We start from the raw sequence: 13,699 nt of genomic DNA on the forward strand, positions 1-13,699 counted from the left end.
AATAGTAGTGGAAGAGAAAATAAATGTGGCTGTGAACAGCAAACACTTCATTCCCAGTGCTTTTGCATTCTGAATAAATGAGAGGAAGGGCAGTGGTTATGAGGCTCCCATGGCACTTTATTTAAAAAAAACGAATTGATACCAAATCCTGTAAAACATTTTCACAAATCTTCAAGATTCTTCAACTTTTCATTCTCTTGCTGGGGTAAGGAAGAATTAACATTTTCCCCCATAGATATATGTTTTAAGAGGCTAATTACAAAACAATGTCTTCTATGTTTCATTAACCCTTATTATAGCTGCCTCACCCTCATAGTAATAGGGTTGATTCTCCCTCAGTATCATATATAACAAGAGTTGGTGTGTGATAAGTACCTGGTAAATAACAGAACCTTTACACGGACCAACATCTCATTTGCTTCTTACATTCTCATGATAGGATATGGGTGTTTCTTTTCATTTTTCCCATGACTTCCAAGTATTCTGCACTGAGTATGAATTATTTTTATAATTAGGAAAAACAGAATGCTGTTTAAGTATCATTTTCATAATTATACCGGGTTTCTCTAAGAGCTCTGCTTGTTTCTCTAGCTGATGGTCTTCATTTACTTCCGAATCACTCCTCAGGGGTCACCTCTCAGGAATGGGTGTACACAAAGCTCTGCTGTCTTCACAGACTTTGCTGGTCCAGAGTCCTGACTTCTTCACCAGCTCAGTCTTTTCCCAGTCTTCACCCTCACCTCTTCTCAGTCTCTCTCTTTCTCCCTCCCACCCTCCCTCTCTCCCTTAAACACTCACCACGAACACAAAATCAATAAAAACACCATAGCTTCTCATGGGTTCACGGATGATGCTGACTTTTGCCACATGGGTGGCTGCATACCAAACCCAACTAGTTTAGGCTGCCTCTGAGGCACCAATTCCAAGAAAAAGACTGATGCCTGAAACCCGAATGGGGAACCAGAAGGTGCCAGCAGCAGCAGGGACATTTTAAGCCTCCTTTTGAGGCCATATCTGGCAGAGGCCAGCACCTCCCAGCCTGCCTGTGACATTATGAATGTCTTCTCCAGGCCAGAACTGTCTCTCACTCATTGTTGTCCCCTGTTCATGCATAGCGAGTACCCAGAAATGCTTGCTGAATTACTGAGAAAGGACTCTCTTTTCCTTGCATTGACTTTTCTTCTGAATGGAAATGGCAACCAAAGTGGACATACAACGCAAGCATGTTCCTTCTGCCTGGACAACCTCATACCTGGCTCACTCCTATTCACTTTTGGGATTACAGTTCCAACACCTCTTCTTTAGCAAACCTTCCCTCATACTCTCGTCCTGTCAGGCCAGTTCTTTCAGTTATATAACATTCTTACAGCATCAAGTCAATTCATCCATGGCACCAATCCAAGCTCACGATTACGTAGGTTTCTACTTAATTGTCTGTCTTCCCACCAGGAGACAGGCCATATCTGTTATACTTACTATTGTATCTCCAGTGCTCAATGCTTGGAAAGTAATTGGGACTCATAAAAATAGGATGTTAAACAAATCAAAGCCAAAGGCTTCCTTTTTACCTTAATAAAGATGCAGTAGGGACATTTATTTAACCAATAGTTAAGCATTACTATGTGCAGTGGCATTAGCAATACAAAGATATATAAAGGTGCCAACGTACAAACTCCATGAGGGCAGGAAGTCCTATTCATTGTGAAATTCCTAATGCGTTTCACACAATAAGCATGAAAATACTTAATGAACAGAGACTTAGAAGTCCAAGACTCATTTTTTCTCTCTCTTACTTTTAACTTTTAATTGAATTCGGGAAGCAAGGGAAGCTATGGATTTAGACTCAGAGCTCTGAATCATACCCGCTGTTCACTGATTCCTATCAGAAGGCTTTGGAAATCACAGCTTCACATAGAGGTATTTTTGCCCTCGGAGAAAATTAAATTTGAAATTCAATCTTTGTTCTGTTTAAATACACTTTGTGGGGGGAAAAGAAGCCTAACAAATACTTAGGATAAGATTGGGTTTGTTGGTAAAACCAACCTTATACCCCACTGTATTAGCACAGGGGTTCTTAACACCGTTAGAAATAGCACTACGTTGAAAGTCTCCTGAGAGCCATGGTTCCTCTCCAATAGAGTGCACAGAAGCCAACTTCCCCTCTCCCTTCACAATCAAAACATTCTACACACCATTTCAGAGGGCTCATGCGCCCCCTGAGGCCTGTCCATTGTCCCAGGTTAAGAAACCTTAAATTAGAGAGAAGGAACAGACTTGATACATGCCAGTTTGTTATTTTGATAGAAGCACAAATTCAGTCCAAAACCTCTCTCCTTTGGTCACTCACTTGTCATTAGTCTGTCACAGGAACTGGATAATGTGCTTTCTTAAAATCTATGGCACTTGCCCTGGGGAAGCTGGTCTCTGATCAGCCCCTGGAACAGACAGTGACGGCAAGGGCATCACGAATGGAGAAAGAGTGAGAGTGGCTGCTCACCTGGGCAGGTGTGATGTGGTACAACCTGCCCACTAAGAGCTCGGGCTGTGCAGGTGGAATGGACCAAGGCTGGAGTCCTGGCTCTGCCAATGACTTACTGTGTGACCAAGGCCAAGCTGCCTAATCTTAAGCCTCTATTTCCTCATCTGTAAAAATCGTAACAGTCCTTATGAAGACTATTGTTATGAAGATCAAAAAACATAAAATATATATAAAGTCCTCAGAAAAGTTCCTAGCACACAGTAAAGTATTTTCAATAAATTTTAGCTACTATTTGTCGTTATTACCTGGCATCTTGTCTTGACTCAAGAGACACAGCTACAACTCTGAACATGTGCTGCAAACAAAGAGCCATTTTAAACAAAGTCAATTTAACACAGAAAAGCATGAAACAGGCTACCATTGGAAGTGGAGCTGCTTTCGAAGTTTGGCTTAAAAAAGTGTTGCAAAAATCAGAATCTCTGCTGAGCTGGAGTCATAGGGAGTCCAGTGAGGTGGGAGGTTGAACTATTAGTAGCTCTGCATGGCGAGAGAGAAGCATGTTGTTGGGTGAGTGGGTAGATGGTGGGGGGTAAGAAAGAGTCTGGTACATTGAGGAGATCCTGACTCCAAAGTCTTCATTGCTTCCTGTGGTAGGACTATCAGAAAGCTAAATAAAGAAATCTGACACAAGTCTATCTTCCTGTTTAATGCTCGGGACAGGGACTGATTTTCAGTTACTGATAAAAAGAACCTGAGATTTACTCAGGACTTTCAAGATAACAAGATGCCTACATATCTACTATTTTATTTACTTCTCAAAGCAACTTACTGAGATGAGTGGAGCAGGGATTATCTCCCTCATTTTACTGGTGAGGAAGTAAGACCTAGACCTATCTATCTAGGTCTTATTTCCTCATCATAGATCACATCACAGGTGATACTTATCATATCACAGATGGCTCACATCATACCGTATCATAGATAGGTGACTTGTCCAAAGTTAAGGACCCAGTGTTAAGTGGCAATGCCAGCATAAGAATGCAAGTTGGGGGTGATTCCTGTTTCTTATTTATCTCTGTGGCCTGCTCAGTGCTGAACACCTAAGAAAATCTACAAGCGTTTGTTGACTTGAACTGACTTAAGGAAAGTACCCTGGATGCCTGGGCAAAGGTCAAAACAGGGCAGGCCAGAAGAACACTGGTATTTGAGGGATGCAAGCAGCAGCCACTTTAAAGGCATCATCTTATTCTGTCACAACCCTGCGATGTTAACCTACCCTGGGGTCACACAGCAGAGGCAGAGCCAGGATAAAAGCCAAGGTCTGTGGGTCTCAAAGGTCTGCACTCTTCACCAATGGAAATAAACATACTATTTAATTTCTGAGCCTTTTTATTTAATTTGTTCAAACAGTTAATACTCAAACTCCTTCAAAGATCACTAAGTACAATTAGGTATTCTGGTTCTACCACCAGAGTGTTTTTCTAAAATGGGAGAAGCAAATTAGTAGCAGAGAACCCAAACAGATAAGGACTAAGGGAGACCAGCTTATTAAAAGAAGGCAGTGCCCACTGCTACCCTTGCAACAACTGGCAAAATTTAGGGTTCATTACAGAGAGAGCACCCATTCAGAATTTTCCTCATAAAATCTGATTCTAAAAGGTAGGAACAAGCAAAGAAATAAAACTACACTCCGGTCTAGTTATAAGGAAAGCTGAACTTTGTGTAGTGGATAGAGAGTAAGTTTCAACTCTGACACAGAGATTGAGATTACATTACTAACATCACTAAAAAGGGTAACACACAAATGGCTCCTGTCCCATTCATTCAATCCATCATTTACAGTAAAGCAGAATGCCCATAAGAATTGACTTCAGAGTCTGAAACTCTTGGGATCTAATCCCAACTCCATTAGTTACTAACTTTATATCCTTTGAGAGTTTACATCAATTCTCTATGTCTCAGTATGCACATCCCTAAAAGGCCCTCATATGGTCACTGTGAGGATTATTTCACTATACGAGAGCACTGTGTATGATTCTGCGAGTCCATCAACAAAGAAGACTGATGAAGTCGCTGCCCTCAGAGAGCTTAAATCTAATACATACTAACTACACAAACAATTTGAACAGAGAATGAAGTTCAAACTAGTGTTGTTTCTAAGCTCTGGAATAAAAATATCCCCCAAGGGCAAATGCTGAAGAGTTTTCTGTTTCTCCAAATAGCAAATGGTTAAGAATTATATTAATTTGGAGACACTGCTATTTGGTTTTTGTACTAGTATCTTTTCTTACAAGTAGTTTGAAGTCTGGCACATTCACGTTGTGTTTAAAATGACACGTTCAAACGAAGCAATGGTTCAGCAATTCCATTTCACCTTAGGCAGGATTCTATGGCAAAATGACCAAGTCTTCAGGTCTGATCTAGGAAACTCACTGGGCCATCTCTTAGAGCATGATTCTTGGGTCTTCTAAACTAGCCTCATATGTCTCACTTGTTCTCAAAAAATGCCTATTTTTCTTTCATGAAGAAAGAGCTTCCCTCGCATATTTCTTGAATCAAAAATTTAAAAGACCTTTCAATATTCCCCTCTAAAGACTATGCAAGGTGCAGTTGTATGAAAGGGCTGTGGGGCTCCCAGGACCATAAATGATCTTCTAGAATAATCTATTTAGAATGGAATTCCTTTTAGATCCTCTATCAGAAGTGGAACAATTTTTCTATCTCAGGTCACTGACCCATAAAGGGGGAGAAGTTCAATGGATAGCTAAATGAGTTTTGAGGTACACTGTTAAATTTTAGATTAGGAGCAGGGGATCTAAACTCCTCAAGAAATAAGTAAAACATTTCAATTCCATAATAAGTTCACTTTAAGGAGAAAGAGGGAGAATAGGAGAAGTAAAAGGCCTGAAAAAGACAAAAGTAGAGAGAGGCAAGTAAGGACAGAGACAGAAAAAGATTTATAAAGAAAAAAAAAAATTCCAAGGGCACCGAGAAGAATATAGACATTTTTGAGCAACACACCCATCTTGTGGCCATTTCAGATACTGCCACACCAAATTTAATTATTGAACCTTTGCAATGGTAAGAGACAGTGGAATGGGTTGGAAAGCATTGGGAACATAGAGTCAGAGGCCTCAGTTCTACTAGGGTGCTCTGTCACTATACAGCTGGTACGACTTGGGTAAGTCACTTGATGTGCCCTATTGTATCTCACAGGGTATTGTGAGGAAGAAATAAGATGCTTTTAAGAACTATATCAATACTACAAATTACAACAATATTATAATATTAAAACACAACAATGGTCGGCGCAGTGGCGCACACCTGTAATCCCAGCACTTTGGGAGGGAGAGGTGGGTTGATCACTTGAGTCCAGGAGTTCGAGACCAGCCTGGGCAACACAGCGAGACCTTGTCTCTACACAAAATAAAATAAAAAAATTAGCCGGGAAATGGTGGCGCATGCCTGTACTCGCAGCTACTTGGGAGGCTGACGTGGGAGGATCGTTTAAGTCTGCAAGGTTGAGGCTGCAGTGAGCTATGATTGTGCCGCCAGGGTGACGGAGCAAGACCCTTCTCAAAAGACCAAATATCACAACAATGACAACAAAAGTAGCTATCTGTTTCCTAGACTGGCATGTGAGGCAAAGTATTTCCAATTCTCACCTTGATTATCAGGAAGTACAGTTAACCCTTGAACAACACGAGTTAGGGGCACTGACGCCCTGTGCACCTGAAAATCCACCTGTAACTTCTGACTCCCCCAAAATTTACTTACTAATGGCTTACTACTGACCAGAAGCCATACTGAAAACATAAAGTCAATTAATACATATTTTGTACGTTATAGGTATTATTTACTGAATTCCTACAATATAACAAGCTAGAGAAAATATTAAGAAAATCGTAAGGAAGAGAAAATATATTTACTATTCACTAAGTGGAAGTGGATCATCATAAAGGTCTTCATCCTGGTTGTCATCATGATGCGTAGGCTGAGGAGGAGAAGGAAGAGGGGTTGGTCTTTCTGTCTCAAAGGTAGCAGAGGCAGAAGTGGAGGAGGCAGAGGTAGAAGGGGAGACAGGAGGCATAGCTGGTGTAACTTTTATTGAAAAAAATCCACATATAAGTGGACCCATGCAGTTCATACCATGTTGTTCAAAGGTCAACTGTACAACTGAGTAAACCAAGCCACAATTTACAAACATTTAAAAAATAATGGAAAGGGATTTCAGTGAGTTGCAGAGCAAAAGTTACCTTTGAAAATTCTACATGAAAAAGTTCAAAAGCTTGTTTCCAAACAAGCTTTTGGAACCACATATCATGAACCACCCTTTCGAGGTCTAATGGGCTCAAACCACAGATCATCATGTGCACTCATACCTCACGCAAGCCACAGAATGCAGGGCTCAGGATGCACTTGCCAATGACTTTTCCTAATTTTGAACTGGCAAGTTACCACTGAATTACCACTTTGCCAATAACAGGTTCAACTATTGTGTGTATCTCTCTTAAAATTTTTTGGTATTAAGTATAGCTGCCAGAAGACAACCAATCATCACTAACTAAACTGTACATACCATATCTCACCTTCTGGCAGAAAAATCCCATTCTCTTATGTTCTGGTGAATCTGTACTCTTTTCAGGCTATGAGCCAATTTCAAGAAAAACTACTATCTCACCTGAAATCATGTGCAAATAGGGGGAAACATCCAAAGTGTACCCCAAACACGCAAAGTTCTCCAGGGCTAGAAGGAATTATATATCTAAGCACAAAATATATGTGCTGTGCAGACACAGTGAAGGCAGCCTTGTCAGACTTAACTCATTGAAGGCATAGGCAAGAAAAAAAAAGACATTAGATACCGCCTATCTGGACTTTCCCTACCTTTCCATATATGGAAATAAAGGATCCATATATTATTAAAGTGTTTCAAGCTAATGGAAATCCAAAAGGTAAAACTTCTGGCTGGAAACTATAAAGCTTTGCCCAAATCCATGTTAATTCTTCTTTGTAAAACACATGGTAGACACTCAACAGTGTATTTATTCATTCACTTATTCAATCAATATTTATAAGCAAGATCCTGTTCCTGGTACTGTGGATTCAGCAGTAAACCAAAGAGATTGTCTCTTCTGCTGCACAGCCTCCATTCCAGTAGGGAAAAATAAGATAGGGTAAGGAGGTAATGGCATAAAGGTTGGGGGAGCTGCTACTTTAGATACTGCAATTTGAGAAGCTGTGGATATATGAGCCGAAGACTGGATGAGGGGACAGTGAAGCCATGCAGACATTCAGGAGAACACTACAAGCAGACAGACTGACCAGTGCAAAGGTCTGAGAACAGCAAGGAGGCCAGAGTGTCTGAATTGGAAGGAGAAGGGGGAAATGTAGTAGGAGAAAGATTCAGAGTTTAAGGAAAAACTCTAAAATCCAATGAATCTTTATGTATAAAACTGTCCACATCACAACAACAAAAATTTAAATAAGAGTGGTGGGCCGGGTGTGGCGGCTCACACCTGTAATCCCAGCACTCTGGGAGGCTGAGGCAGGTGTACCGCTTGAGGTCAGGAATTTGAGACCAGCCTGACCAACATGGTGAAACACTGTCTCTACTAAAAATACAAAAAAGTAGCTGGGCATGGTGGCGCACCTGTAATCTCAGTTACTTGGGAGGCTGAAACAGGAGAATTACTAGAACCTGGGAGGTGGAGGTTGCAGTGAGCTGAGATTGCGCCACTGCACTCCAGCCTGGGTGACAGAGCGAGACCCTGTCTCAAGAAAAAACAAACAACAAACAACAACAAAAGCAAACAAATTAAAAAAAAAAAAAAGAGGGGCACAGTTAAATAAACTGTAGCACAGTGAGGCAAATTCAAGCAGAGAAATTATATAACCATTTACAACTGATTATTTACACACAATATCTCAGTGAGGAAAATCCATGTAATTGCATGAAACAGGAAGAAAAATGATACTGACTGTATGAACTCAATTATTTAAGAACACATAAAAAACATTTGGAAAGAAAAGGAGCAAAACTGAATGCGGGATGCCTCTGGATGGTGGAAACGTTGAGTTTTCGGCAAAGGAGACATGCGATAGAGAAGAGCCAGGGAGGGAGCCACTGTGGAGACAGGAAAGGATGATGATGGTTAGATTAGGATGTTAATAATGAAGGTGTTGGTGATCAGAGTCAGGATATATTCTGACGACAGGCATAGACATGGAGTGTGAGAAAGAGAGGAATCAAGAGGACAGCAAGGTTTTTGGCCTGAGCAACCAGGTACCCCTAATTGAGACAGGGATACTGAGAAAGGGGATTTTGGAGGCAAAGAAATCATGAACAAAAAAGAGGCAGCAGCCTCTTCTGTGCTGAACCAGGCTGAGGTGGGAAGAGTGACTTGAAGAATCTCAGAACTCACTTGGTTCTATCTATGCTTTGTGCAAACCTATTCTCTTCGAAAACATTACTGTAAAATGTTTGTTATCTACTTAACGATCAGGGAGGAAATAATTATAGTCGTAGCCATCATTTCTTGAACCCTTACTACCAGGCACTATGTTAAACACTGTACATACGATATCGTAGCTAATCCCCACATATAAAAGCACTTAACCATAGTACCAAGCACATGGTAAACTATCATTAACTGTTAGCTGTAATACCTATGAAGTATGTAACATTTTAAATGGAATGTAAACTCTGATGATTATTTTAATTACCAGAAGTTCTATTTCCTTTTTTTTTCTAATCCACTATTCATTTTATATCATGATTTCTACTGTTTCTCAGGCTAATAGGTAGTTTTTGTATTCCTCCTTTAACAGATGGGGGAGCCATTCAGAGGTCCTAACTTTAGGCAAAGACCTCACTTTTCAGCTGCCTCCTAAAGGCCCAAAATCATATCCACTATGTCTCTGATGTCTGTGTAAGCATTAAACCCCTAATAGCTACACATAGTTCCATACTCCCCTGAGATGTGTTATATCAGTTTACACACACTAGTTGAGCTACTTTGTTTTAAATACCTGTGCATTTCTATTTCAAGTTCTTCCAGGCATTTAAACATTTCTTGGGGTATATTTTATTTAGCCTCTCTATGTGTTAAAAGAAGGGTAATCTGAGTTAGCTCAGTCTGACACATAACCAGAATAAGAAGTAAAATATTATTTACAGAAGCAGAAACTGAGCCCTAAATAAGTGAGCCCAGGGAGGTTGAGGCTACAGTGAGCTGTGACTGCACCACTGCACTCCAGCCTGGGTAACAAGAGTGAGACCCTGTCTCAAAAAAAGCCCCACAGAAAATAAATACAACACAACACAACACAACACAACACAATACAATGTTATGATAACATGAACACAAGAAGATCCTATACCTTTTTACTTTAAAAAAATTGTGCAAATCACAATGCCATTTGAAGTGATAAAATTGAGTTTTCTTCATGTATTATTAGCTTCGTTTTAGGGAATTTCTGATTAGAACAAATGTTGAAAGTTAAGGCCAAACGTGGTGGCTCACTCCTATAATTCCAGCACTTTAGGAGGCCAATGTGGGAGGATCACTTGAGCCTAGGAGTTTTGAGACTAGCCTGGGCAACATAGTGAGAACCCAAATCTACAAAAAAAAGTTAAAAATTAGCTGGGTGTAGTGGCACATACCTGTAGCCCCAGCTACTCAGGAGGCTGAGGTGAGAGGACCGCTTGAGCCTGGGAGGTCAAGGCTGCAATGAGCTATGATTGCACCACTGCACTCTAACCTTGTCTCAAAAAAAAAAATAAATAAATAAATAAATAAATAATAAAAAAACCCCAGCACAGTAGAAGAAATCATGAAACCTGAATTCTGCCACTAACTAGGGGTATGACTAGGGAACTACAACCTCTTTTTGTTTTGATTTGTCTTCAAAACAGGGATATTAATACTCTTCCTACAGTTTGGGGGTTGGGGGGGGACAATGAGATTTCATTCATAGGATTATAATATATAGGAAAGTATTTTGGGGAAAAAAAGGTTAAGAGTTATATAATACAGAAGAAAACATTATCATTAATATTATTTATATATTATAAATGTTAACAATATTATGTATTATAAATGTTATAAATATAATACATAAATAATTATGTATTATAAATGATCAGGAATAGTGAGACACTAAGTGAAAAACAGAATCTTTACTAATGCAAAATTATTTTACCTTCATGTTGCAGGCTAATTCCATTAGTTTTTTTGCATTTTCTTCTGAGCGGTATCTCTTAGGAAGCTGAACCCTAAAGAACTTCAAGGCACCTTCAAAGTCTGTCAACAGCAGGTCATCTTTCGAAGTCTTGAAGAAAATACAAACACATATAGAAAAAATGTGTTGCTATAAAGATGCACAAGAAGTTTTTTATATTCTCAGCACTTTTCAGCACTTTTACAATCCCCAGAAGATACTTCCTAGCTTTTGTCAGAGCCACCTGCATACATCCACTGTTAGGGGTAATGCTAGATTTCCAGCACTTTTATAATCCCCAGAAGATATTTCTTAGCTTTTGTCAGAGCCACCTGCATACATCCACTGTCATGGGTAATGCTAGTGCACAGTGACTGCTCAGAATGAGACTACAACCAATGTATTGCAAGTGCAAAGCAGGGAATGACAGATAACTCGGCTAATAAATAAATAAGTACCTTTAATAATCCAAGGGCGACATTAAAAATAACACTTATTCCCTGAAAGAGAACAGACAGAAAGAACACTGTCAGTTTTTATATCTCGACTATTATGCTATTTGTCCTCAGAATACCCATTTTTAAAGAAATTGTGAAAACTTAAGGAAGGAAATGAATTATCTCAGAACTACCTTGAAAAATAAAAACTAAAGGGCCATTGAAAAGCTGCTTAAAGACCTAGTTTCCCATTTTTCTGAGAGAAGAGCTTTTCTTGCCTTGTTCTCATATTCAACAATAAGAAATGCTTTTCCAAAGTATTCCATGCTTCCAAACCAAAAGATCAGTCATAAAGTTGTGATCTTTCAGGAAATAACTCCTGGGGAACTTTTCCTTTATCTTGTGCTGTCCCAATCCATGCACAGCAACCACTCTGTTGATAAGCCCTATATTCCAGAACTGAATCTGCCCATGGCTCCCTCCATTCTGCAAATCCTGGGGCTAAGAACAAAGGAGAGGAAGCACTAACATCTGTTAATCAAGTCAAACTGCTTAAGCTGCTGGGCCTCAGTTTACATAACTAATACTCTCCTATGGGTTTTCTGAGAAAATTAGCTGAAAAGTTTATGTAAATTACTTAGCATGCCACCTGGCCCTTAGTAGCTACTTAACAGATGGTTGTTTATACTAGTAAAAAGCTAGAAACAATTTAAAGGTTTGTGATTAGAAATTGGTTACATAAAGCATAGCACATCCAAATAATGGGATACTTGGCAGCAACTAAGAAAAATGGCATATTTGGTAATATTTATTTCTTCTGTTTCTTAGAATATTTCAGGCTGAGTGGTAGATACAAATTCTTTATGAATTTTTGTATGTTTTGAATATAGCATAATTAAAAAGGATAGTACAGGTGTGTATGTTCAAGTATATGAAATTTAAAGAGGACACCAAAGAGTGTAAGTAACAATCATATTTTTAAATATACACATAGAGAACCATAATATATATAGTGTTCCATCCATATGGAAACTATACTATTCTGTATAGTAATTATATATACACATATATGAACACACAAAAAAGGCTGAAAGGATACTACTTTTAACCAAACTGTTAAAGGAGGTAACCTACAGACAGTGGGATTTGAAGTATTTTAAATTATTTTACTTATATTTTCTATAAACATATATTATTTTTATAATTCTGTTTTTCTTAAACAAATAAACACACCACACAAAATCCAAAATTACGTCATGGCAAAGACTGTTATTTACTCTACTATCTATTTTCTCTTTAGTATTAAATCTCTAATTTTTAGCAAATTCCTGCTCAGCTTATTTTTTAAAAAGTCTCCCTTGCAGCTAGGTGTGGTCATGTAACTAAGTTCTGACCATAAAGTGGAAATACTGGATGGAACTTCCAGGAAGTATCTTTTGACAATAGAGGAGGCACCCTCTCCCATCCTCTAATCCTCCTGGCTTGAATATGATATAATGGCTGGTGTGCTACTCCTCCATACGGCTAACAGCCACAGTGAGGGGAAGGCACGCTACTGCCAACATTCTGACTTTTTTTCACAAGAGAGAAAAAAGCTATTTTTTAAAATCACTGTTACTTTGGGTTTCTTCATTCAATACAGCCAAACCTAATATGAAGTAATACAAATGTCTAATTCAGTATGTATTTTCATATCAGAGTATACCTTTAACAAATATGATCATTAGCTTTAGTCCAAGGAAGTCACTTAAACCTAGATTTCCTAGCAATAAAATAAAATAACTAAAGAGACCAATTCTGTTTTGACAGAGCTGACACTCAAAACAGAATTTGTTCTCCTCAAGTACGCTGCAAACAAAAGCCAAAGTGCTGTGGCCTCTAATACATACCTCACATAAAAGCAGGTCAATGATATGGAAGACCATGTAGAGAGGGAATTTTGCAGTGAAGAGAGTAAGAAACCACTGGGAGGCATACATGTGCGCTTCAAGGCTTATATCCAGGAAGTGGTTGTACAGGTCAGGAATGTATTCCTGAAATAGCAAACCAATTAGTTCTGGGCACATATGCATCTGTCCAGTTCCCACTAAGGAGGCTCATAAATCTACCAGGAATAGGCCAAAAAAGTGAAATACTTGTGTTTTTCTAAAAATCTCCAAAGTGCTTAGAACACTTATCATCTGGTATTAAGCTGGCACTCAACTCTTTTTTCCAGACCACAAACTAGTTCTAAAGAAAGAGGAATCCCCAAAATGGTGACAAGTATTTGGAAAGTCTGTTTTTCTCTCCAAATTATAAAACATTTGGGAAAGTTTGTTTCACTTTTGTTATGAGATTCCTAACCAGTCAGCTTCAGAGCCTTGGGGAGTACTTCTTGACTGAGTTAGCCGTGGAAAAGACCCCTACAAAGTCATCTGATCTTTTGGGAGTTTATCAGCTCACATCCATGAGGTGTGAAAGTTCAACACTTTGTTAATCTTTGCATCATAATCACATAGTGATAAACGATAAAAATGAAACCCATTCTTAGCCGCGGATCGCTAAGGCAATTACCACTGCT

General features: G+C 39.1%; 1 protein-coding gene across 7 annotated transcripts in view; it reads right to left on the minus strand.

Annotated features, from left to right (window-relative positions):
• Positions 1-13,699, minus strand: part of RABGAP1 (RAB GTPase activating protein 1) — a 174,721-nt gene that overhangs the window by 18,407 nt on the left and 142,615 nt on the right. For all 7 annotated transcript variants that reach the window (XM_055271164.2, XM_055271165.2, XM_063635987.1 and 4 more), the window contains 3 exons: positions 13,029-13,172; positions 11,161-11,202; positions 10,685-10,813 (listed from right to left, as the gene is read on the minus strand). In XM_055271164.2, the coding sequence (XP_055127139.1) occupies positions 10,685-10,813; positions 11,161-11,202; positions 13,029-13,172 (315 nt within the window). The remainder of the gene's footprint in view (positions 1-10,684; positions 10,814-11,160; positions 11,203-13,028; positions 13,173-13,699) is intronic.

Source organism: Symphalangus syndactylus, chromosome 3, assembly GCF_028878055.3.
Source record: "Symphalangus syndactylus isolate Jambi chromosome 3, NHGRI_mSymSyn1-v2.1_pri, whole genome shotgun sequence".
NCBI classification, from domain to species: domain Eukaryota; kingdom Metazoa; phylum Chordata; class Mammalia; order Primates; family Hylobatidae; genus Symphalangus; species Symphalangus syndactylus.